Below are 27,435 nucleotides of genomic sequence, written 5' to 3' on the forward strand. Positions count from 1 at the left end.
AATAAGAATTTGTTCTTAACTGACTTGCCTAGTTAAATAAAGTTTGAATGAATAAATAAATACATCTACAAATCACCTCCTTCTTCTTCTTCTTCTTCAAGGTTTTATGGGCAGATTGCAACCAACTGACATGTGCATACACTGCCACCTACTGTACTGAAGTGTGAGAGCAGTCATGGCATACCTACTTTAAATTCTGGTAATGCAAAATTGGGGAAAGGGCAATTACCCTGCCAACTAGTAGCCCTCACAAAAAAAATATTATAATTTTTTTTTTTAAACACCAGCCCATTTCACATAACCCTATCTAAGCTTACTCCAGGCCAACGGTCTGAGGGGACAGAACACTACCAGTCAACACCCTCTGCAAATCTTCAACAGTGAAACTTCGTAATCCCATGTACTTCTCTGCAGTTGCCACCACAACCTCTATTTTCTGTGACTTACATTCCATGTCTGCAGTACAGTTGACAACCATGGCTATGAATGCTAAGAAATCCACCTCACTCAAAACATATTCCACTTTTCTTCAACCTCACTCCTCTGACTTCCATGTGTAATGATTAAACCTATCCTTATTGTTAGAAGACTAGCGTGTGTAAATCAGCCCCGGCTTCTTCCTAAAATCCTGCATGCAGGAAGTAAACAGAGAATTTTGAACCTTAGGTCCAAGTGAAAGATACTTGCTGTTGCATTATCATTCAATGATCATTCAATGATCACTAAAGCACTTCCCCTAAACATATCCCTGGGTTAATGCTTTTTATTATTTTGTGTTCATTTGACAACAGCCAGGGATTGACTGATTATCACTGAATTGAGAGCTCCCGGATGGACTTGGTTGGATGGTTCATAGATAGGGCTACTACAGGGCCATTCCATAGAAGGGAATTTGGCACATTTGCCCCAGAAAACGTGTTTTTGTTCTCTGCTCTCATACTGTGTATGTTTGGTCTATTCACCTTATTGTTGAAAATGTCCATCACATGTCAAATAAGAATCTTGATGACCCCTCTGTAAACACACAATTACAAAGGCAAGGTCACATGAGCACATTTTATTTGTCTTGCATATGGTAATCAACTTATTGGAAACAATAAGTTACTACTCATTCACTATCAAGTTATGTTGACTTACAATTAAGATGACTATGGTCACATACCTTTAAAATAACTAAAGAAAATTGGGTATATGGAGGGAACATCACACAAAGCAGGCAGATGAGGAATTGACCCTAGAGTTACCTACATTACGCTGTGGTTGTCAGTATTGATTTGAGGATATGAGTAGGATACAGCTAACTGTACAAAAGAATGTAAGATAATTACAACCAAAAATACAAATGGACATTGAGGTTTTACAGATGTCTTGGTGAATGAGCTGGTGTTATATCAAGGAGTGTCAGCGCAGTCACTTTTCCAGTTGCCCTGACATCTCAATCATGAACTAACATAAGCCTACTGTACTGTACATTACTGACAACAAATGGTACATTGAAAGGAGGATGTGAGCCATGATATGACAAAGCTTTCAAGTTATACAAAACTTGATAACTCAGAACAATAGCTATTTGCATATCATCACTTCATATATCTCCCTACTAGAAATGCATTCTTTATAGATCTCTATGAACCAGCCAAATTATGTAGGTTTTCGCCTTCTCATAAATGTCTATTTATGAAAAGGCACACAATTCATAAATTTACCAGGAAATATTACAGTCCTGATCCATTTTATCTTAGAAAAATGGAATCAATCATACAAGCAAACAAACAAAACATAATATGGTAACATGATCTACTTTAAATAGAATATAAGCACAGTAATTGATATAGTGAATATACTGTAGTATTCAGATTGTCTGCAGATGGCCCTCCTGATTCAGTTCAGATTTATAAGTATATTTTTTTTAAGATGCAACAGTTGAGATGTGCCATGCAAAACTTGAAAATGCTCAATGAATTGAATGAAGAGCTTATTTTCTTCAATATCAACAGGAATTCCAATAAGAGATATGCATGAATTCTTGGATGAATTAAAATGCCTTAAAATCCTCTGTCTTTAGAGGGCAGTGTTACACTTTCTCCCTGAGTGCTGTGCTGTACTGTATTGCAGGGTTTCCCAACATCAGTCCTAGCCCCCTGGTTTTAGCCCTAGCACTACACAGCTGATTCAAATAATCAACTTGTCATCGAGCTTTGATTACTTGAATCAGCTGTGTAATGCTAGGGCGAAAACTAAAATGTGCACCCAGGGGCGGCCCTTGATCTGATTTTGGGAAACCATGCAGTATTAGACCTACTGTGACCACAATCATCCCCATACAATGTAAATTAAACTTGACACATCAAACATACACATTATTTGTTCCAACTAGCATACGCACATGTACATATCCAATACATTTTTTCTGCACTTCTCTAAGCAAAAGGCAGCATTACAACAACATAAATACAGTGAGGAGTGTAACAACACAGATTTCCTTGGATCATGATGGATCTGGAAGTTAGCAATAATACATGTCCATTTTAGTGAAGAACCTGAATAACCATTCAGTTGATATGATCCGTATCTAAGTGAATGAAGTGCTGCTGTATGATAATATTTGTTTTAAAGTATAATGCCATTATCTAATCAATTTTGTCATAGTGTAAATACCAGTCCTTATATGGCTTGTCCATTTCCCATTCCATCAATGCAGGGTTGCACCACAGCAATGCTAAACATAGAAATGAGGGACATAAGCTCATTCACATGAACAGAATATAACATAGTAGAATATAAAGTATTTAAAAGCAATCATAGATAGTCATGTATAGGCTATTATTAAAACTGTTTTTTCTTATTGGTCTATTTCCATATAGGCAGATGTTTACGAATTGCTATATAATATGCTTCACTTTCGTTTTCTTTTTGCTTAGATTCATTTCTCATTTCCCTGAACTAGGAGGCCCTTGCTTGTTCCATATACAGTATGTCTCTCGGTTGACTTGATTGAGAACGGTGCAAAATCTAAACAGATACAATAACATGAGATGGAATTGAAACGTTGCTAATTAATGCAAGCCATATCAAGTACAGAATATGACATGACATTGATACTGCTCGACCAATGATGAGGCCTTATATAAAAATCCCAAAGTCTTTCCACATTCCCCTCTTCAGTCGATGTCCTTGTCCCACCACACTTCAGAAAAAAATATTCAGCAAGCTAAAAAAAGAAACTTGCAATGTACAGCTAGCTGCGTAAAAAGTCCAGGACCATAAAGTACAATTTGTTCATAAATGTCCTCATTCATACTAGGTTGTTTTTTTTTGCTCACATTGGAGCCTTATAGTAAAAGTCACTGTTAAAAGTTCAATGTCTGCAGCAAGCAGCAGTTCTCATAGGTCTTCAGAAACAGTGATGTTATCAGAAAAAATTATTGTCAAGCCATGCAGACAACTTATTTTTGAATACATTAGTGTGCTTCATCTTTTTGTTCTTCACAGACAACAGAGAGTCTGTTCAATCTTTCCTTGACCTTCCACCTATACTAGTCACATGCTTGTTTCACAAGATGGAGATAGACTTCCATCCAGAACTATGTGGTTTTCCTTTTGGCTGTTGCCTGCCTCTCCTTCACCGTTGCCAGCAACAACCACTTCCTGAGTTGTGCAGTTGGTTGATTTAGGTGACAAAGGGCTGAAGACAGCGGCCCTGTCCATGTGATTTCCCCTGTGGCTTAAGCTGGAAGGCTGACCTTCGCTAACCAAGCCCTTGGCTGCATCCTCGCTTTGGCCTGACTCTCCTGGAGCCCGTGGGCTGGTCACCGGGACCTGGCCTGGGGGTGGGGAGGGCTGGTATCCTTGTGGAGACAGAGTAGCACAGGGAGGCGTTGACGGCATCTCGGCCTGAGATTCAATGAAATTCACTTTTAGAGCTTTCGTCTTCTGTGGGTTGCCTCTGAGAGAACTGCGGATGTTTTCGACGCTCATGTCAAAGCTTTGATTATCCTCCCCCTGTGACGCCCTCTCTGGATTGCTTGAGACAAACTCATAAAGACCCTCTTTGATGATGGTAGCCGGCGGAACTTTCTCTTTGGTTTTTGGTTCCATAGAGCTGATCTGGCTGAGGTCGAGGGGAGGAGGTGCCTTCCGTCCTGCTACGTTAGGGAGGAGGGCACTGCTTTCTGCCACACTGAACTCTGTAGTGCAGCTGGCGAAGCTGTCCACGCTGGATGGGCTCCTGAGGTCACCACTGGCTCGTTCCCTAATTAGGGGGGGCTTTAGTCCAGAAGACACCACCCTCATTTCCATTTCCTCCTTAAGCTTCTGTCCTTGTTCATGTGGAGCTCCCGAGCCAACGTTGGCAGTGGTCGTCATCTTGTTGTACATCTCCTCCAATATCTTGGCATTCAGGTGCTGTGGGCTGGTTCTTAGAGGATTGACCCTATCTGGAGATCCCAGTTGAGCAACCTCTTTATACCTCGCCTGGGATTTTGGACTAACCTCAGAGATGCCTTGCCTACTGCTCCACCTACTAGGTGAGAGATGGTTATCCATTGGCCGTTTCTCGTCACCTTTCTCCACCATAACATCCGTCAGCTCCATACTGCGAGCGAACGCATCCTTCAGATTCATAGACACAATACTGCCATTCCTCTTGGCCCGCTCCAAGGCCTCTCTCCTCTTGATGGCTTTCTCCTGTCTCTTCTGCTCCCTGTAGAACTCTGAGAAGTTGTTCACAATTATGGGGATGGGCAATGCAATGACCAACACACCTGCAATACAGCAGAGCCCACCGACTATTTTACCAAGAAGAGTTTGTGGATAAATGTCCCCATAACCTACAGTTGTCATGGTAATGGTAGCCCACCAGAATGAAGCAGGAATACTAGTGAATTTGGTGGCATCTTCGTCTTTTTCAGCAAAGAATACCAGGCTGGAGAAGATCATGATGCCCATAGCCAAGAACAATATCAACAGACCCAGTTCATTGTAACTGCGCCGAAGGGTGAACCCAAGGGACTGCAGTCCAGTGGAATGTCTGGCCAGTTTTAAAATTCTTAGGATTCTCATGATACGGAATATCTGGACCACTCGTCTGACATTCTGGAACTGCAGAACACTCTTGTTGGATTCAGTCAGGAAGAGAGTTACATAGTAGGGCAGGATAGCGAGTAAATCAATGACGTTCAATGGGCCTTTGCTGAACTGCCACTTGTCAGGAGAAGAGAGGAAGCGGAGGAGGTACTCCATCGTGAACCAGGCGATGCACACAGCTTCAACATGCGCTAGGCTGGGATTGTCATTGACCTGTCCAAACTCATCAACGACTTGTAGCTCTGGCAAGGTATTGAGTGATAATGAGATTGTTGATAGAACGATGAAGAAGACGGAGACAAAGGCCAGGAACTGAAAGACAAAGAAACAAAAAAAAATAGAACATGAGTCATGATCAGATAGCTGAGACAACTCTTATTACACACAAACATCAGTGTATGTGTGTGTGTGTGTGCGTACTGGTTACTTATTCTAGTTAATCTGGTTTCTCAGGACTAAGCCTTCCTTACTAAGATGGATGGAAAACATGAATTATGCCTTCAAGTGAACAGATAGTAAGTGAGATTGATATTTGCTCACATTTAACGTTGCCAGGAGGATCATTAAGAGCAGGTGCTGTATTTGCAGCTAAAAATCATCAAGCAGTAAGTCCACTGCGTACTGTGCTTAAGGTCTAGTGATGTTGTTTAAGTAAATCAACTGTACTGCACCTCAACTGTCATTTTTGTCTTCATTAGCTATATTGCCTAGGCCAAGGGTTGTTCTCCCCATGCAACCACTTAACTCTACAGTGTCCTGGTGGGGTGGTCTGACAGAGGCATCAGACTTGTAAGGTGCCCTGACCTCACGAGAGAGATTTCTTAGCGCATCCAACCATAAAGTAATTTTGATATTGCTGGTAAGTTACTTAGTTACTTAGAATACTTAGTTACAGTATTCACTCAACACCACTTACACCAAATGTGTCTTATTTACTACACAACATCCTTTGATTAGATGGTTCTACAACATTACATGTCTATATACTGTCCTGTATAAGCCAATGGATAAGATGATGTGAGCAATACCAGAAATGGTTGTGTAAGGCACAGATGACAGAGCAGAGGGCAATATTTCCTTACATCCATCTAAATGTGGGCGGCAGCAGAGGCTCTATTATGGATTGATAATCAATGTTTAAAGCAGATATCCTCTCAACTCTGCAGCACATTGGCCACTCCTTCCTTAACCGAAGAAACACTCAACTCAGAGATATCTGATACAGGAAACAAACAAATCACCACTTATCACATCAGTTAATTAACAGCATATAGATTTCTGTTTGCTATTTCCTCTATGGCATGGTTCTAAGAAGTCTTTGTCAACGGCCATTATGTTCAGGTTAAATTAGCACTAATGTGTAAATACCAAAGGTTGTTGTAGGTCAAACCTGTGAGGTGTGTGTGTGTGTGTGTGTTTGCGTGTGTATGTTCACTTCTTCATCAAGACAAGAGCACAGGCTTAGTTCCCTGTGGAAATAATCAAATTCTTATTATATCTCTCTTAGCTATCCCTGGTCGGTCCAGCCGCCTTCCTTCCCTTCCTGGGTCCCCAAGGCTGTGACACTGTCATCGCATGGGCCTGACCTCCCTGCAATAGTCTCTTAATCACGGCTATAGAGGAGAATTAACCCCAGGTTACAAAAGAGTCAGACACCATAATAGATCTGCATCTCCAACTCCTTTGTAGAAACACAATCAGTTGTGATTAGCAGACAGAGCCCAAAAACTATGACATGAGAATACAGTATCTGTGGGAGATTCAATCACACAGACAGTGAAAGACAAAGAAAAAGTTGCAGATTTCATTTGAACTCGTCTTAAAGGACTCACAGGTGTTTGAATGAGATAACTAATTCAATAGAATGACAGATCCCTCATTGTAGGTAATAGAGTTAGGAGTTAGAAGTAACTTTTCAAGATGTGATCATTACTTTGCAAATAAAATGTAAGGACACATTTGCCGACACAAGGTATATCCAAACAGCTCGGGCCATACTGTAGTATTTAGCACAGTTGATGTTCACATGACAACCTTGCTGCAGTGCTGCAGGACGTAACACGACTAATTGACATAACTGTGACCGCTCTCCACATCTCCAAGTGCTTTATGCAAACAAGCCCAATTTGCATATTGTGAAATGAGCAATACTGTATGCGTGCAACAAAGATGTGAGAGTATGAGCTTAAGTCTCAATATTGGCATAGTGGCTGTATTGGCAAGCACCTGTAGTGTTTCAGTGTCATTAGTCCTTTAAAATATGAGTGCAATGAAAGTGAAATGCAGTCTTGCCAGGGACAAGTGGGGGAGCTCAAATGACTGGCTTAGAGAGCTATTGATGAGACTCTTGGCCTTGTGAGAGATGGCTACACAGAACAATCCCTTTCTGGAGGGGTTTCCCCTCATCCCATGAAGCAAATGCAAATATAGAGTTTATAACCTGTCATGGATTCTCTTATCATTTCAAACATAAATATAATAGTTGTAGGCTAATACATGCTAACTTTTAAGTTCCTGCACATAGCCTATAGCCATACATACACATTGTATGGATCACAATGCGTTGCATTAAATCAATGATTATGCACAATCAGCTTTCTATGCACAATATCCTGTCTGCGGCTTGCATTTTTAGTGGGTGTGTTCGGAATGACAATGTTGACTGAATAAGAAGTATCAGATTATTGGTTGATTCTTCCTGTTGAGGAAAGAATGAGTAACCACTTCTAACCTCTCTCTATCCTTACTATAGATAGCCACCAAATCCTATTACAATTATCCTGAAATGTCCTCCTCACAGAGACAAGCACATGCTGAAGCTCCCATACTTATGGCCCTCTGGAGAAGGGGAGGGTTCATACAGACTTATTATACCCGCATCTATATATTAAGTGAATAAATCACAGATATGTTAAAGAATGAAAAATGTCCAGAAGAGCACCTAAGGTGACTTACGGTGGAGAGTGGCCATAGCTGTGACAGCCTGTCGATGCCACGTGAGTCACTGACAACCGCCTGCAACCGTTGCCAGCTACTTCTGAGAAAGCCTCCTGCCAAGACCGAGCCAAGGACTAGCTAAGAATCTACTCTATCACACCTGAGCACTGATCCATCAGGCAAATGGACACTCTATAATCATGATATACTGTAGGGTAGTTTGGCTTGTAAATATAAAATCAAAATTGTGCTTAAAATGAGCCACAACTGGTGGGAAAACATATCTGTTGGTTCCAGTAACAAAGTACCGTGATCCATACAAGTATTGGTATTGCTGATTTTTCTGAGCAATTATGTGGTTAGTAGCAATGGGTAGGCCTACTTCCTAGTATTTTGATAGTTATATAGTTGTCATGGCGCCTAGTGGCAGCCAAGGCAGAGGGCTAATGTACATTCTGTACATATATAATCATATTTAATGCATGTAGAGTTGGCAGTGGGACAGTTTGTCATTGCACAGGAGGATACTTCTGAACAGGGCTTTAACCAGGGTTCGAGTTTTAGTGAGGTCCAGAAGGGGGTGGTGTTTTTAACATTGAAGCTAATTTACTGCATTCTATGCAATTAAAACACATGCTATTTGGAGAACAGCAAAAACAATGAAAAATTACCCCAGCCATTATCACCTTGGCTGCTGTGGGTTCTATCATCTCAGTCAATCTACAAAAGCCTATTATTTATACAATTGTAATGTTAAACCCCTGAAAGGGGGGAAATATGATAAATGATTCACACTGACACGTAGCATCAGCGACTGCTCAGTCAGTTGTAATGATGAATTGCTCTTTACCTAGATATCTATTTTTTTCCAAATTGCATAGTGTTCACATTTGTATTTCTAGGCATTACTAATGAAGCTCTGAACACACAGACATCAATGGAGCACATAGATTTTTTTTTTTATTAAGCTTTATTTAACTACTAACTACTTATTCGGTTACTAGTCCAACGCTTTAACCACTAGGCTACCCTGCCGCCCGATTACCGCTTTCACAATAATTATTACAATATTACTTAAGATTCTGTATGAATATCAGTGATGTAATGGTAAAAAATGGTAAGTAATGGATAAGACGAACAACCACCGATATAAACAAACACGCATTACATTATTATTATACTGTATTGTTTGCATTTGATTATATTTTAATGTAGGCCTATAGGGAAGATAGGCCATGTGGAAACGTTCATATTGAAACATATCTTATTTTTTGAGTTCCTAACAGGGGACCCCACACGGGGCCCTGTCCCCAAGTTTGGGAACCATTGTACTAACCTCTCTCTCTCTGCTTGCTTCCTCCTTTTCTGTCTCCTATGCTTCCTCATGCATGCATTGTAGCCTGCCTCAGCCTCACCACTGAGCACCACATCACTGTCTGTGTTTTGATACACCATCCAAAGTGTAATTAATAACTTCACCATGCGCAAATGGATATTCAATAGGTGCTTTTCTTTGCAAGGCATTGGAAAACCTCCCTGGTCTTTGTGGTTTGTGTTTGAAATTCAATGCTCGACTGAGGGATCTTACAGATAAATTGTATGTGTGGGGTACAGAGATGAGGTAGTCATAAAACAATCATGTTAAACACTATTATTGCTCACAGAGTGAGTCAATTGAACTTATTATGCGACTTGTTAATTTTTACTCCTGAATTTATTAAGGCTTGCTGTAACAAAGAGCTTTTAATTTTGAATTAATTTGATTATTTTTTCGAAAAACATCTGTTGTGTGTAGACCAGTAACAAAACAAATGTACATTTAAGCCATTTTAAATTCAGGCTGTAACACAACTAAATGTGGAAAAGGTAAAGGGGTGTGAATACTTTCTGAAGGTACTATATCTATAAGTGACTACCAGTTGTGCACTCATTCTCCAAGAGTCGGTTTTTGTTTGTTTGGGTGATGTCTGTAGACACGGCAGGAGATGCGGGATAATTTAAAGATGGCCTTTTGTCCGGCATCTCACAAACACACTGTCAGCAGCCCCTCTAGTGTTGCCTACTTCTCCAGTGAGCCGTCTCCGAGCTGGGGTAGTTTGTTTCACGTATCAGGCCCTCGGGCTGTGCAGCGAGAGGGCGGAGTGAGCCGTTTGAGAGAGTGGTGCATGTGCTGCTAAAAAGGCAAATCCGGGAGACAAATCCAGGGGACGCAGGCGAATATAACGAACATTCCACTGTTCATGATTCCACTATTTCGCAAAGAGGCGTGATTAGCATTCTGAGCTTTGATCAAAGCTGTGACCAACATTTAGATATTGACCCATAATTAATTTTCTTTATTGTGTACAAAATATGTATACTTTTTTTATTCGAAAAATGACAGAAGTCCGGACCTCGGTGTCCTCATAGTTACGGCCATGCTTCTGAAGTAAGGAGGCTGTACTCTGTGGGGAGCTCAAACTTCACCGGATCCCAATACAGAGAAGCTGCAGACGGCGGAGATGCACTGATAACATTGAGCTGCCTGCCTGTCTGCCTGCCCTTGGACATGCTGACCTGACCACCATCTCTGCTGACCATCTAGCTATGAGCATCTAGATCCTCTCATGACCGCAGCTGCCCATCCGCTGGAGGCTTCGAGAAGCACTCAAACAGATTTGATCGATCTGATCTAGCTACTGTTGTAGCCTCTATTTCTGTCTAAATACTTGCTATTGTTTATTTTGCTGAACAAGCGCTTTGAGATTTTGTGAGTAATGAAAAGTGCTATAAAAGTTTAATAAATAATAATAATAATAATAATACACAATCAGTAGCTACCTTCAGGTAGTATCCATCATACTTGTGCTTGGTTTGATTAATCCTAAGGGGGGAAGTAAATATCTATGTAACAACTATTTTACTACAGTTCTAAGTAAATACCAAAGAACCCAAATAATTTGAAAGATACCAGATGTAAGAACATTTTAAACACTTTTAACTGAAACCACTTCAAAGAAAGGTGTTTTACATTACACTACAGAGACCTAGAGAGGGAGTCTGTCATTGTGTGATAGAGAGGGATGGATAAGACAAAGCCTCTGAAAAGCCTTGGCTGTAGCCATCGCGTGATGCAGGGATTGTCTCGGGCATGTCAGGATGAACACCCAGTCTGGCCACAGTCATGGCTGCTGAGGTCAAGTCAATGGTCATGCAGCATTATGCCTATTGGCTGTGAAGGCAGAGCTGCTGGAGGTCTCATTGGTCAACTGTGACCTGAACTATCACCCACACAGGTGAGTCAAAGGGCAATTGGGATCGAGTTATATGAAAGTCCATTTTGTCAACACTAACTAATGTGGCATAATAGCTGCCAAATGGTAGGACCTTTGCACCTTGGCCTAATCTAAAACCATGCTGCTTCACATAGAAATTAGTAATAACCTTGAGTGACTTGTTGCTTTGTACAATAAGAAACAACACAAAGGAAAAGACTATGCTGAACAGTTTGACTATTTCACAGGCAGGACACTGAGGTCAACATTCATCATTATACGCTTACATGACTTTTCTGTGAAAACCACACTAGTGGGCCACTACCATGTGTCTTTGTCTTCTCTATGAAAAAACATGGCATTTATGTCATTGAGAACACTCCGCCTTCTTCAGCAAACACTCTATAAACTATACCCTCACAAATAAAATAAAAAATAATAATACAAAAATTGCTAACTGACATTTACTCCTGATGTGCTGACCTGTTGCACCCTCTATAACCACTGTGATTATTATTATTTGACCCTGCTGGTCATCTATGAAGGTTTGAACATCTTGGCCATGTATTGTAACACCCCTCAGAGCCTGGTTCCTCTCTAGGTTTCTTACTGGGTTTCTGCCTTTCTAGGGAGTTTTTCCTAGCCACTGTGCTTCAAATCAAATCAAACTTTATTTGTCACATGCGCCGAATACAACAAGTGTAGACCTTACTTACAAGCCCTTTGCTTACTTACAAGCCCTTAACCAACAGTGCAGTTCAAGAAGAGTTAAGAAAATATTTACCAAATAATAAAAAGTAACACAATAACATATCTATAACGAGGCTATATACAGGGGGTACCGGTACCGAGTCAGTGTGCGGGGGTACAGGTTAGAGGTCAATTGTATATGTAGGTAGGGATGAAGTGACTATGCATAGATAATAAACAGTGAGTAGCAGCAGAGTACAAAACAAATGAAGGGGGGGGGCTGGCAATTAATTTTATGGGCTTTCCTCTGACATCCTGGATTGCAGGATGCTTGGCACCAGTGATGTACTGGGCCATACGCACTACCCTCTGTAGCGCCTTACGGTCATGCCGAGCAGTTGCCATACCAGGCGGTGATGCAACCGGTCAAGATGCTCTCAATGGTGCAGCTGTAGAACTTTTTGAGGATCTGGGGATCCATGCCAAATCTTTTCAGTCTCCTGAGGGGGAAAATGTTTTGTCGTGCCCTCTTCACGACTGTCTTGGGGTGTTTGGACCATGATAGATCGTTGGTGATTTGTGACATTTGCTGTTGTAAAAAGGGCTTTATAAATACATTTGATTGAATGATTGCTATGTGATATACTACCAAAGCACTTAATACAGAGTAATTCACTCATGGGCCTTGCGTGCGTGTGGTGCATTTAGATATAGTCGAGGTCGACAGACATCATTGGTGAGGTTGTGGGGGTGGAAGGAGCAGGATTAGCTTCCTCCTGACCTGATCTGTAGATCTGCAGAAACGTAATTACGTGAACAGTGATCTGGATACAGAGAAATCGCTAGCCCACGTCTTGAGAAGATTCCAGGGCAGGGCATGCGTGTGCAAACAGGGAGCGAACGCCAAAGGATCAGCAAATACTCTGCCACAAAACACCTTTGTGACTCAAGTGTAAGGGTGTTCGTTGATACGCTATGAAACAGTCATAAAACACCTGTATTGTTCTTCTCCTGCATTACATCCTGGATGGTTTTATCCTCCAACAGTCCTGACAGACAATCTTTACCCACTAAAAGAGCACTGTCTGTTGCTGCCAAATCTCTCATTAAGCACTGCAAATGACAGTCTCCTCTTTGGCCCTGGAGCTCTCAGTGGAGTTGAACAATTACCATTGAGACACATTGGCTGTGTTTTTATTGAATTTCTAAAAAGGAACTAATAAGGTGAATTATAGACAACATACACTAAGTACATGTACAGAATATGTTACAGTACTTCATTACTTTCTCAAATCAGATATGGTTATGGGTATCTACAACAGTTATTGTACAGTATTACCATATCATTCCATAGTCTTGTACATGAAATACCTTTTTTCACAGCTATAACAATTTACAATGTTCCATATAGATAACATGTATTTTCATATAACACTACAGATTACATTATTTTTTTGTTCCCTCAGGGGACAATAAAGTAATTTGCATTTGAGGTCAAATAGATGTAGCCATGTTCTGTATTTAGAAACGACCCTTTGGATATTTTAAGATCCAACAAAGGAATCCATTCCGGGGACCCAGTCTAAGACCTTTGAGTATTATACTCTGCTAATCCACATTTTCATTCAAATATGCTGCAACACTAAATCCTTTTATTCATACACAGAAATCCCTCAAAACAAAACCAAGAGTATGATGATTGATCATGACTCAATCTGAGCATGATGCTCTATGTTTATGGGTGGCGGAGGTGTCCAATACATTAGGTGAGAGGTGGGACTGCGGGACAATGGGGCTAGTACACAGGCTGAGCTGCCTCTGCTGTGTGTCTCTCTGTCCCAACCAGGCTCCATGCATGTGTGACCTGGACCGGCATGGTGCAGTCCTTGGGAACATCTGGCTACTGAGAGGTAAGCAGATTAATTGAAAGATCTGGATTTCCCTCATTAAGCCCTGGCCAGGTCCGTCCTCCCACTCAGTTACGTTTAGCTCTTGGTTTGCTGGTAAACTTCAAACAAAGGCTCCCAGGAAACGGACAGAAAAAAATCCAGGGAAGATTGTTTGTAGAGGTTCAATCAGGCAAAACACAGGGATTTGTCCAGCTATAATCTGTGACAGGAGTTTGGATTTACAGCAACATCTGAGAGGAAATGAACACGTGTGGAAGGCAGAGAAGTGAGGCTTAACATCACAAATGTTATGGTGATGACATAAAAGAGAAACACCACAGTCAAACAGTGTTACGGTTCCACACTCGCCTCAAACCGACCTCACCTCAAGTCCTGTAGCATTATCGTGATCTGACTGCCGAAGGCTAAATGTAATCAACTAAACAAATTCATTGAGATGAAAGTATGCCTGTAAAATGTATGCCAGTACACAGGCAATAAAATGAATCCTATTTCAAATATTTATTCTGAGCCAATAGCAAAATGGCTGACATACAGAACCTACTTCCTCTGAGGCATACAGGCCATACAGCAAAGAGCCCACAGCTTATAGATCTGATAGACAACGAGACAAAAAAGCAACAAGACAAACAACACACTGTAAAATTCCTGAGGAAAAAAAAGGAAATACCACCTCAACGCAAAGGATGTAAGGCTTGAAGGTTAGATTATTTCTGGCAAACATTATCACTGCTGCAGGCCGTCCTCGGAGGGGAAACTAACTCGGCAAGGAAACCCAAGAACGTCTTGATCAATATCAGGAGGTATTTATGGAAAAGTGACATGGGATATATTGGATTGGCTGTGTTTTTATATGGGAGATGTAGCTGGAACCAACCCACCACATTTTTCAAGGAGCTTCTGCTGAGTAAGGGACACAGTGGAGGAGTGCCATTTAATTGTACAGGCCATTGTACAGCAATACCAACTAGAAGATGGTTATATAGCCTTCTAAAGACCATTACTAAAACAATATCAAGCCTTATGTGTTTGCGTGTATGTATGTGTATATTTTCACTATTGATTAGGGATGTACCACTGGATTGTAATTAAACCTAAAATATGACACTTCCTTAGAAACATAATGACACAATTTTCAATTATCAATAGACAGTGAAGCTGCATATAGACACACGTTTTTTAAAAAATCAATATAACATTGCGGTATCAAGACAATTTGCATAGATTTCACTGTTCATTACTATGGTGACACACACCATGCTATTACCTCCCAAAAGAGGCTTTATTTAGACCATGTTGGCTCAGGCTACTGTTTCTGACTGTGATCCATGTAGACCAGAGCCCACTGGATTGTGCTCAGTGAGTTGCTGATGGTGGGATGGTTTCTCTTTGTGTGAGGGGAAAGGGGAGAAGGCCATGATTATAGTAATTAGTCAAATAGATGCGCCTGATTGGTCATCACGACATACAGTCCAACCGCAAGCTTGGTAATTAAGGTGACATGACCATGTGACAGATTCAGACGACGTGATGATTGGGCAACCTGTAATTAAACACAGTGTGTAAACTGAACTGATATTTAACCAAATAAACTAAATCAAATATCCAAGGTATTCTGTTTTAGGGACAAACATTGGATCCTGCAATGGCTACATGCACACCACACACTATCGCATGGAGGAGAACAGACTGCCACAGCATACTTACACATGTTTTTTTCATGTGATGTTTGTGTCATCTGCCAATGCAGAGCTAATTTGCATACGACATACAACTATAATAATTTGGTATTTTATTAGGATCCCCATTAGCTGTTGCGAAATCAGCAGCTACTCTTCCTGGGGTCCAGACAAACACTAATAAACAAGAACAGGACTACATACATTTAAAAATGGCACACATAGGCTACATATCAAGACATACACACAATATCTAGGTCAAATAGGAGGGAGGCGTTGTGCCGTGAGGTGTTGCTTTATCTGTTTTCATAAACCAGGTTTGCTGTTCATTTGAGCAATATGGAATGGAAGGGAGTTCCATGCAATAATGGCCCTATATAATACAGTGAGCTTTCTTGAATTTGTTCTGGATTTGGGGACTGTGAAAAGACCCCTGGTGGCATGTCTGGAACAGATTACCCTGTTCGTCTCATGTGTTGTAGGCCTACAGCCTGCCGACTGCCATCAAATAAATCATATTACACTCACCACCCTCAAGCCATGCAATCAATTGTACACTCTTAGAAAAATGGGTTGTTCAGCTCTCCCCATAGGAGAACCCTTTTTGATTCCAGGTAGAACCCTTTTGGGTTGGAACCGAAAAGGGTTCTACCTGGAACCAAAAGGGTTCTACCGGCAAACAAAAGGTTCTACCTGGAGCCAAAAATGGTTATTTAAAGGGTTCTCCTATGAGGACAGCCGAAGAACCCTTTAAGGTTCTAGATAGCACCTTTATTTCCCTAAGAAAGAGTGTATGATTTTTTAAATGAACACCATTTCTTTTTTTAAAGTACAGATATAGGATGTTAGTTTGATCAAATTCTCGCAGCAGGAAAATAATCCTGCAGCAATGGATTATAATTGTATGGATTATAATTAATGAACATTTTTGTAGAGGTTGAAACATTTTTGTTAGGACAAATCAAGGTTAAAAATGTTAAGTGGATATTACAAACTTTAAAAGCCTTTTTAAACCTTGAATACAACCTGGGTACAACAAGTCATTTCAACATGGAAATTTGGGTAGGATTTGGTTGAGACGTTGATCAATGAGCTTTCAACCTTTATTTATCCACACAAAAAGACAGACAGAAATTTGTTGAATTCTCAGTGTTATCACTATGCTTACAACCATACAGTCATGGCCAAAAGTTTTGAGGATGACACAAATATGAATTTCCACAAGGTTTGCTGCTTCAGTGTCTTTAGATATTTTTGTCAGATGTTAATATGGAATACTGAAGTATAATTACAAGCATTTCATAAGTGTCAAAGGATTTTATTGACAATTATATGAAGTTGATGCAAAGAGTCAATATTTGCAGTGTTGACCTTTCTTTTTCAAGACTTCTGCAATCTGCCCTGGCATGCTGTCAATTTTACTTCTGTGCCACATCCCAACTGATGGCAGTCCATTCTTGCATAATCAATGCTTGGAGTCTGTACCTTTTGCAGAATATCAGTCTGTCCCTGATGTTTTTCCTCGAGAGAAGTGGCTTCTTTGCTGCCCTTCTTGACACCAGGTCATCCTCCAAAAGTCTTCGTCTCACTGTGCGTGCAGATGCACTCACACCTGCCTGCTGCCATTCCTGAGCAAGCTCTGTACTGGTGGTGCCCCGAGCCAATTTCAAGTCTTGCCATAAATTTTCAACCCATTTACAACAAGCCCAAACTGTAACTAGGCCACTCAGGAACATTCAATGTCGTCTTGGTAAGCAACTCCAGTGTACAGTTGAAGTCAGAAGTTTATAGACACTTAGGTTGGAGTCATTAAAACTCATTTTTCAACCACTCCACAAATTTCGTGTTAACAAACTATAGTTTTGGCAAGTTAGTTAGGACATCTACTTTGTGCATGACACCTGTAATTTTTCCAGCAAGTGTTTACAGACAGATTATTTCACTTATAATTCACTGTATCACAATTCCAGTGGGTCAGAAGTTTACATACACTAAGTAGACTGTGCCTTTAAACAGCTTGGAAAATTCCAGAAAATGATGTCATGGCTTTAGAAGCTTCTGATAGGCTAATTTACAAAATTTGAGTCAATTGGAGGTGTACCTGTGGATGTATTTCACGTCCTACCTTCAAATTCTGTGCATCTTCGCTTGACATCATGGGAAAATCAAAAGAAATCAGCCAAGACCTCAGAAAGAAAATTGTAGTCCTCCACAAGTCTGGTTCATCCTTGGGAGCAATTTCCAAACGCCTGAAGGTACCATGTTCATCTGTACAAACAATAGTACGCAAGTATAAACACCATGGGACCACGCAGCCGTCATACCGCTCAATATGGAGGTGCGTTCTGTCTCCTAGAGATGAACGTACTTTGGTGCGAAAAGTGCAAATCAATCCCAGAACAACAGCAAAGGACCTTGTGAAGATGCTGGAGGAAACAGGTAAAAAAGTATCTATATCCACAGTTAAACGAGTCCTATATCGACATAACCTGAAAGGCCGCTCAGCAAGGAAGAAGCCACTGCTCCAAAACCGCCACAAAAAAGCCAGACTATGGTTTTCAACTGCACATGGGGACAAAGATCGTACTTTTTGGAGAAATGTCCTCTGGTCTGATGAAACAAAAATAGAACTGCTTGGCCATAATGACCATCGTTGTGTTTGGAGGTAACAGGGGGAGGCTTGCAAGCTGAAGAACACCATCCCAACTGTGAAGCACGGGGGTGGCAGCATCATGTTGCTTTGCTACAGATTGGTGCACTTCACAAAATAGATGGCATCATGAGGCTGGAAAATGATGTGGGTATATTGAAGCAACATCTCAAGACATCTCAAGACATCAGTTAAAGCTTGGTCACAAATGGGTCTTCCAAATTGACAATGACCCCAAGCATACTTCCAAAGTTGTGGCAAAATAGCTTAAGGACAACAAAGTCAAGGTATTGGAGTGGCCATCACAAAGCTCTGACCTCAATCCTATAGAAAATGTGTTGGCAGAACTGAAAAAGTGTGTGCGAGGAAGGAGGCCTACAAACCCGACTCAGTTACACAAACTCCGTCAAGTGTAACTTATTGTGGGAAGCTTGTGGAAGGCAACCTGAAACGTTTGAAACAAGTTAAACAATTTAAAGGCAATGCTACCAAATACTAATTGAGTGTATGTAAAGTTCTGAAATTAAAGCTGAAATAAATCACTCTCTCTACTATTATTCTGACATTTCCCATTCTTAAAATAAAGTGGAGATCCTAACTGACCAAAAACTGAGAATTTTTACTCTGATTAAATGTCAGGAATTGTGAAAAACTGAGTTTAAATGTATTTGGCTAAGGTGTATGTAAACTTCCGACTTCAATTGTATTTTATTTGTGACATGTTGACATAATCCTGTAGTTTAAATTTCAACAACAGTTAACATTTTTTCAAATCCAATGTCTTTTCCGTGTAGATTTCATGTCACAATACGTTGACAAATAACGTTGATTCAACCAATTTGTGCCCAGTGGGAAGTTTGCATTTTTAAATTGAGATCCTACATTTGTACATTTAAAGCTCATTTATGGATCGCATTATCTTGACTTTCCAGTGTTCATTAAAGAGGATAATCTCTGACTCATTCAATCTGCACCCCTTCCAAAAAGTAGGAAAATCACATTACAGTAGATCAAACTACTGTACAACAAATCAAGTCGCCTTTGTTTGGCAACTGAGTAATATTGAACAACCTCACCGAAGAGTGTAACTGATGATTCACATCTGAAAAGGTCCAGATGGACCTCTGCCATAATGGAATGAATTTCTCTCAAAGTTGGTATAAATCTGGGATAAAAAGGTGAGTCGTCATTTGAAAGGTTTAACCAGCAGTTTCTAAAAAGAAAGGGGATGGCTCATGCTTAGAATTTTAACAACTGGCTACTGTAGTGGAATGTGAAGGACATTTAAATGACTTAACACCACAATGTGTACTGTATATGAAGTGACACATAGTATGAGAAGTGATGGGATTATTGCTTCCCTGGAGATAGAAAATCAGCTAATTGTGGCTTTTAATATCAAGGTAGTTGCAGATTGAGGAGAGGGGAAGAGGGATGAGAAATAGTTATATAAATGGCAGCAAATTACCACACAGATGCCTGTGGCATTTTCCTGTGCCTCACACTGCCATGCTTGGGTACACGATCTGAAGGCAAAATGGATTATGCTGAGAGGTGCAGTTTCCTTGCCAAGACTCAAAATCCCTCATCCAATATATCAATAACAGGATAACATCCTTGATGAGAATATACTCATATATACAGTAAATGCCCAAAATATCAAGAGCACTTAAGATGGGTAATGTGACAGGAAATCAATCCATTTCCATTTGAAAATGGATAATAAAGTATTGCTCTGAGTTGACCAGGTACCCATGTACATTTTGTTGACCTTTTCTATCCAGTGTGTTAATTGAGGTGGATTGAAAGATGCCTCTCATTTTAGATTGAGAGGTAGACAGCACTCAGTGGGAGATCAAAACAATCATGTGCACGCAAAATCTTTGGAGAACAGTTTCACCATGTACAACATTCCAATCTAGTCAAGGCTAAAATAACCCTGTACTGCTATAGTGCATGTCCAGATTGCAACAACTGAGCCACATGAGTTACAGGTGAAAAACCTGTACCTCTATTTGAGAATAATGCCCTATGACATATTCAGCTCCAATTGAAGGTCAATTGACATAAATGGGTGAAAGAATCCAATTTAAAAGACAACACATTTGGGAAAAACGATTATGCTATCCAAACATTCTGTCTAACCTGCCAAAGGGACAAATTAATCTCACTCAAGCTTTTTAATCATTCTTCAAGATTAAATTGAGCGTGATAAGGAGACATGCTCCTGCCGTCTGCACTATCTCACAGTCATTAACTCAAATGAACCAGTGGGCACTCAACCTGTATCTATTCAACAAGTACTGAACAGGAACTAATCATGAAGAGAGGAGACTGCTTTTACGTCATTTGTTAATCTTATAGCAGCAGCCAACCCAACTGCAGTAATTGCTTAACAGCTCTACCGCACACGTGACCCCCGCCCGGGCCGGTCGGCATATTGCAAACCCAGCTCGCTGTGAGCCAGACGGTGTGCAGCCTTCACAACAGTCTATTTGCAGAAGCAGCCTGGGTCAAACCCCCAAAGAAGATTAAGTCTCACTTCCATCACTCCCTACAGTACTGAGCCGCACAACCAGGCCTCAGCAAAACTAGGGACACACCCCATTATGTAGTAGGCCTACCTGTATGAGAACCTGATTGCTGTCATGGCATATAAAAGTATGTTAAAACTGACTGATGTGTAGAATTGAGGAGGTGGTGAACAGTGGTAGGACAGGTAGGACTGGTAGGACAGGGCAGGACACAGTAGGCTGTAAGCAGCTGACACTCACATGGAAGTCACACACGCTCTGTGTCAAGGAGTTATTCACATTTGCTAAAGTTTCCAATGTGTGTTTGTATCATTGGAAAATCACACAGAATTATCTTGAGACCCATTGGAAAGTTGTTTCCAATATTTTCAAAATAAAACATTTAGATTCTATACGCATACCAAATCAAATACTGTACTATAGGTAATAAACTGGAAATAATATTTGACAGTATTGAACAGGAGCCTCACAAAATTGTGAATGACACTTCTTCTGGAGTAGTAATTTGATTTGGTCAAGCAAGGCCCCTTTCCGTTCCTGTCAGCAGTTGTGTGTGATGTAATGACAAGAGCCCTGAGTGGATGCTGTGTCATTGTGCTGACTCACAAAATATAACTGACTGGGAGCCAACCATAACATACTGCTCTGTTGTGACAGGCTGGGTATACCCCATGGCCACTCCTCCGGTATCTCGAGTTAGCGACACACACAGCCAGTATCCTTCCCTGTGCCTTATGCTTTTCCATGTCCTTTCTCAGGCCAAAGGAGGCAACACACCCTGGCATTACCCCTGTGCTTTAAGCACTCCCTAAGCTCCATGTGCTAGTTAGTGCTACCCCCATGCTTCCTTCCACAAGCCAACAGGAGCTTAGTGTCTGTCATTGGGGGGTAAGGGATGCCCTGTCTCACTTCACTGTTCACTTAATCGTTACAAATCACCAAGCTCATTTCACAAAGACCTTTGGTCTGATGGCACTGCACCCATCTCTGGGTAGTCAGGTTTCAATGTTACAGTTAATAAATACAGTACATGTATGTGAAGTGGAACATGTTTCAGGTTTTGGAGCCCGTCAGCTTGAATTACATGATGTCCATAGTGACTCAAATATTGCACAAGGACAAAATTCAATTAAAAGGATTGCCCAGTCGGCAGTTGCCCATCTGATTGACAAAATCAACTCAGCATTTGTCTCCATTCATCCATGTTTCTCCATGCAGGCCTATATTAAAGTCACATGATGTGACGACTGGTACAATTACTACCTTGCCTAGTCAAGGAGCGACCTGTGATGTCACTCTGATGAATGCGATCAGGAACTGACGCCAACCCTCTGAGCAGAACCTAGACAACCCCTACATAACACGTGTAACCAATGTTCATAAAACACACTGCAGTCTGTTGAGTGTCCTGCCAGTTTACTGAAGCAGGATAATGGGGACTGACCCGTGTGTGAGCCAACAGTGGGTTCCCCTGACCATCTGTCACCTCCAGCACCTCCTCCTAAAACATTTTCCTATCAGGGCTACTGCTAAAACTCCTAACAGACACTAAGCACCTCCTCTTGAATTAGGTGACTAAATGTTATTAAAATAAAATAAAAACGTGTACACTGCGCTTACTTATATCACTTGTGTTTATTAGCATAACTAAATCTAGTCTCCCTAAAACTCCAGCATGGTTCTTCAGAAAACCTCCTGTTTATACTATTTGAGGTTGTTAGTGGACTGAACCATTAGATGCTTTAGATTTTTCCCATAGAGAGGACAAATGTGCAATTGTGGGAATACAATGCATTACACTTCCCCACTCTAGTAAAAAAAAGAAGATAAAAGCATGCACATTAAACCGTTACTAATGGGTCAATTGACTGCTTTTCTTGGACTGAATTCTGGGAAGCACAGTACACATGGTGTACCATTGGGAGTGTGTATGCAAGACAATAAATAAAGCTGCTGTCTGTAAAATATTATTTAACACTTTATCACATTAGACAGATTCATATAAGACCTTAGTCCTGGAGACATAGATCCAAGAACTAACTTGAACATGAATACCAAACCATAATACCTAACCTTACACTACAGGCATTTGGTGCAGGAGTTCATATGATCAACTGATCAGCATATACTAAAATTAACTACACTAAAGAAAAATATAAACACAACATGTAAAGTGTTGGTCCCATGTTTCATGAGATGAAATAAAACATCAGAATTTTTCCATATGCACAAAAAGCTAATTTCTCTCAAATTGTGTGCACACATTTCTTTACATCCCTGTTAATTAGCATTTCTTCTTTGCCAAGATAATCCATCCACCTGATAGCTGTGGCATATCAAAAAGCTGATTAAACATCATGATCATTACACAGGTACACCTTGTGCTGGGGACAATAAAAGGCCACTCTATCATGTGCAGTTTTGACACACAACACAATGCCACAGAGGGAGCAGGCAATTGGCATGCTGACTGCAGAAATAACAACCAGAGCTGTTGCCAGAGAATTTAATATTAATTTCTCTACCGTAAGCCTCCTCCAACATTGTTTTAGAGAACTTGGCAGTACATCCAACCGGACTCACAACTGGAGACCACGTGTATGGCGTTGTGTGGCCAAGCGGTTTGCTTACGACAACGTTGTGAACAGAGTGCCCCCATGGTGGCGGTGGGGTCATGGCATGGACAGGCATAAGCTTCAGACAACAATCACAATTGCATTTTATCAATGTCCATTTGAATGCACAGCGATACCATGACGAGATCCTGAGATCCATTCTCGTATGATAATTCACTGCCCCATGTCAGAAGGATCTGTACACAATTCCTGGAAGGTGAAAATGGCCTAGTTCCCAGCATACTCACCAGACATGTCACCCATGGAGCATGTTTGGGATGGTCTGGGTCGACGTGTACGACAGCGTCAACCAGTTCCCGCCAATATCCAGAAACTTCTCACAGCCATTGAAGTGGAGTGTGACAACATTCCACAGGCCACAATCAACAGCCTGATCAACTCTATGCGAAGGAGAGGTGTCATGCAGCATGAAGCAAATGGTGGTCACACCAGAAACGGACATTTTTTTTATCCATGCCCCTACTTTTTTTTTTTTTACAGATGCATATCTGTTCTCCCAGTCATATGAAATCCATAGATTAGAGCCTAATGAATTCATTTCAATTGTCTGAGTTCCTTATATGAACTGTAATTCAGTAAAATCTTTGAAATTGTTGCATGATGCGTTTATATTTTTGTTTAGTATACATGTATTGGTTAAGAGTGCAAAATACTGTGCATCAATATACAGCATGTGTGATATTATTCATATACTGTATTTGTTTAATGTATCATCTCAACTGTACAACACACAGAGCAGTATGCACTAAGCACACATTAACCATAATCTTCCGGGTTCTTTCTTATCTGATTACTTCATAGGTTAAAAGAGGATTAAGCTGCTGGTGGCACAATATTCTCCTCTACTGTTTTGATTGAGTTGGAAGTAAAGAGATATCGAAAGACAAATTCAAATTGGGACACAAGATCTGTTATTAATAAACGAATTGATCAAATTCCATATATCTGATATATTGAGATTCACTTCATACCAAGTTTTGCCAGCAGCTGAGCTGAAGTTGAAAACGGGTTAAGGAGGTCTAGCCCCTACAGTACTCCCCTACTTTACTGCAACCAAGATCATAAATTATGAGACTACATTATGAAATTAGAGAGATTCCTGCAAGCAGCTATGATACCATGGGATGGGATGGATTTGGACTGACCCATAGTCAGTAGGCCTAAACTCAACCCAGGTCAACGCTTTGGTCTTACCTTAGCAGCAAGAGAAGAGCTAGGCTTCTCGAGGAGGTCCCACAGCTTCTGTCTCTTGTCTGGACAGCAGCCTTCTTCCGGCTCCTCCCCGTCCTTTTCTCTGAGCGATTCGGCCTCCCTCCTCAACTCCTCATTCATCTGCTCCTTCTTCTGGTGGTACCTGGCCTGGCAGCAGGATTCCAGGTAGATCTCATCTATACCCCAGTAGTCGAGCTCCTGGCCGAAGGACAGGGCGCACATCTCCTCCATCATGTGCAGCTTCCCTGTTCTGTAAAAGTTCAGAATGGAGGAGAATGCCCCTGGGTGCCTATCGAAGAAGTATTCATTATCAGTCAAGCTGTAATCGTCACAGATCTCCATTAAGGTTTCATGGGTATTGCAGTCTCTGAGTTTACCCAGCCTGGTCCTGGGGAGACGGTCCAGGGTCCTCCATAGGACCTCGTGGACCAGCCCCCCAACATTGATGCGGACTCTTCTGGATCGAGCCTTAGTACGGATGATGTCGATCGGCTCTGGTGGGAGTGAGCCTACAGGACGTGAGTTGCTTTTGGGGATCCCAAAGCTAGCTCTCTCCGCCATGATGGTCACAGTTCAGGTGTTATGCTAGGTCAGGTCAAATCCACTGACCCCTCAATTAGGATTGGGCCCAACAACTTTGAATGTGAGATGAACTTCAAACCGGTTTCCCCATGGCTTCAACTGAAAGAAAAAAAATGAAAAAAACATGGACACTAATTTTACCATTAGTTGAGGACAAATGTGCATCTGAATGCATCATCATTTTTGAATCCCTGATTTTAAAATATCCCCATCAGTTTATAATGACTACATGTAAGCAGTGACATAATTTACTAACTAGTGCTCATCAAGCCTGGTCATGGGGACCCACAGGGTGTGCATGCTCGTTGTGCCCAGTAGGCCTCAACTAATCAGCTAATCAACACGCCCTTGACTAGTTAAATCAGGTCTGTTAGTATAGCATGAAAATCCAGACTGAATTATTATCCTTAGCGTGACTCAGTCTAGATTTCCAGGCTAGTGTTATTACATGGCTGGAACAAAATCCTACACACCCTGTGGTTCCCCAAGACCAGGTTTGAAGAACAATATAGCCAATCCATTAAATAAATGTTATGTGAGCTCATGGTATTGCAGAACCACCCTGAAAAGTTATCCTTTATCAAATCAAATCAAGAGTGCTCTATGCATTGAAGGCAATAGACCTCAGATTTAATTGTGTTGGCTTAAGTTAACCATAAATCTCACCGCAAGTAGCCCATTACACTTAGCTACACTCTGAGAAAAATGTGCTATCTAGATTTTAAAAGGGTTCTTCGTCAGTCCACATAGGAGAACCCTTTGAAGAACCCTTGTTGGTTCAAGGTAGAAACCTTTTGGTTCCAAGTATAACAATTTTGGGTTCCATGTAGAACCGTTTCCACAGAGTGTAGGCTACTGTTCATGACTTCATAATAGCCTCCAAGCTATTTATACAGGAAACTCTAGGGCACTCGTTTTAACCAATTTACACTAGATTTGGAGGGTGTCACTTGGAGGGTAAATTTTACCCAACTCTGTCTTGATAATAAGGCACTTTATTATAGCCTAGGATACATTCTAAGAGGTAACATAGTTGTACTTTATCACCCCAAGGTTACTTATGTAATACACAGAAAACCTCATTCAAGATCAAATGGAACCAATATATGATTTGGTATCCTACCCAATATACCATAGGTAACCTGAACTTTTCGAACATCTTATCCGGTAATCAGATCCTTACTGATCCTGTATTTCACTGTAATCAAACATAATTTATTTCACATTTAGTCTATTATGAACGTCTTTGCATTTTACACAACCTAAATAATAGAGCAGTAGATAGGCTAAAAATATAAGATATTATTATTTTTAAACAACATTTCAGAAAAGATATGAAAAGTGAACATTTCAGAAATCTAATAAGCCTAATAAGTCTAATATAAGAAGTCTAATATAGCTAATAATAGAAGTCTAATATAGCCTAATAACAATCCGTGGCCTACCTTTTTGTATCACTCTTATCTTTCAAACCAAACTCCTCTCCCTCGAAGAGAATTGAAGAGGCAGGTTATCCGTGATTAGGCTACCCTCCCATCCGACTAGTACCGCAAGCCGTCTGTAACTGGAGTAGAGGATATCTTCCACATTTTATCTTTGTCACATTTAGAAATAAACAGAGAAATATCGTCCTTGTAGTGAGAAAATACTACTACCAGTAGTAAAACTGCAAACGACACACTCCATGGGGATATGATAAAAGAGGTTGTCCTCGGATATCGAACATGTAAAAATAAACGGATGAGCGCACCATGGGGCTATCTGTATAGCAAGACGCACAGGATCGAGTAATAGGGGGAGCTTTTTTCCACCCGCTGGCTGCAACACAGCCCGGAGGTGAAAGCTAATTGGATTGAGATGTACATCACCAAGGACAGCTCCAGATCAACGAGAGCGAGCCCGGGTAGATCTACGAACTCTACTCAGTGCAAGACCTGTGTCAACGAGGAAGGTTGCATGTTGTAATGTGCTAGTGTCTAGTCAAGCATTCAAAGTTTTTCTGAAGACTTTGATAAGAAAAAAAAGAAAAAACACTGTTGCGGTTGAATGAAAATGTTAGCCTATACATTTCGACTTTTGGAATAGACTAGAACAACTTCCTTTTCCTCATATAGTTATGTAGTGTTACATTAGTTAGAAATAGGCTAGTATTGCCCAGACAAAAATAAAGCATAAAGTATTACAAATAAATCAGTAAAGTAAATTTTTATATATTTATAAGTCGTTATGGGAGCAAGAAGACCAGAGAAGAACCAAATCAACACTG

General features: G+C 40.8%; 1 protein-coding gene across 1 annotated transcript; it reads right to left on the reverse strand.

Annotated features, from left to right (window-relative positions):
* Positions 1-2,143: 2,143 nt before the first annotated feature.
* LOC115103055 (potassium voltage-gated channel subfamily B member 2-like) lies at positions 2,144-26,990 on the reverse strand. The gene is made up of 3 exons (XM_029623652.2): positions 26,615-26,990; positions 24,570-25,268; positions 2,144-5,397 (listed from the first exon to the last, which is right to left on the reverse strand). Exons 2-3 carry the CDS (start codon positions 25,146-25,148, stop codon positions 3,541-3,543), a joined length of 2,436 nt encoding a protein of 811 aa, XP_029479512.1. The 5' UTR covers positions 25,149-25,268; positions 26,615-26,990; the 3' UTR covers positions 2,144-3,540.
* Positions 26,991-27,435: the final 445 nt, after the last annotated feature.

The sequence above is a fragment of the Oncorhynchus nerka genome, linkage group LG20 (assembly GCF_034236695.1).
Source record: "Oncorhynchus nerka isolate Pitt River linkage group LG20, Oner_Uvic_2.0, whole genome shotgun sequence".
NCBI classification, from domain to species: domain Eukaryota; kingdom Metazoa; phylum Chordata; class Actinopteri; order Salmoniformes; family Salmonidae; genus Oncorhynchus; species Oncorhynchus nerka.

Excerpts from the sequence above, each read along its gene's own strand:
- LOC115103055 (XM_029623652.2), bottom strand. The coding sequence starts at position 25,148 with ATGGCGGAGAGAGCTAGCTTTGGGATCCCCAAAAGCAACTCACGTCCT. Across the intron at positions 5,398-24,569 it reads GCTCTTCTCTTGCTGCTAAG|TTCCTGGCCTTTGTCTCCGT; the intron begins GTAAGACCAAAG and ends TTTGTCTTTCAG.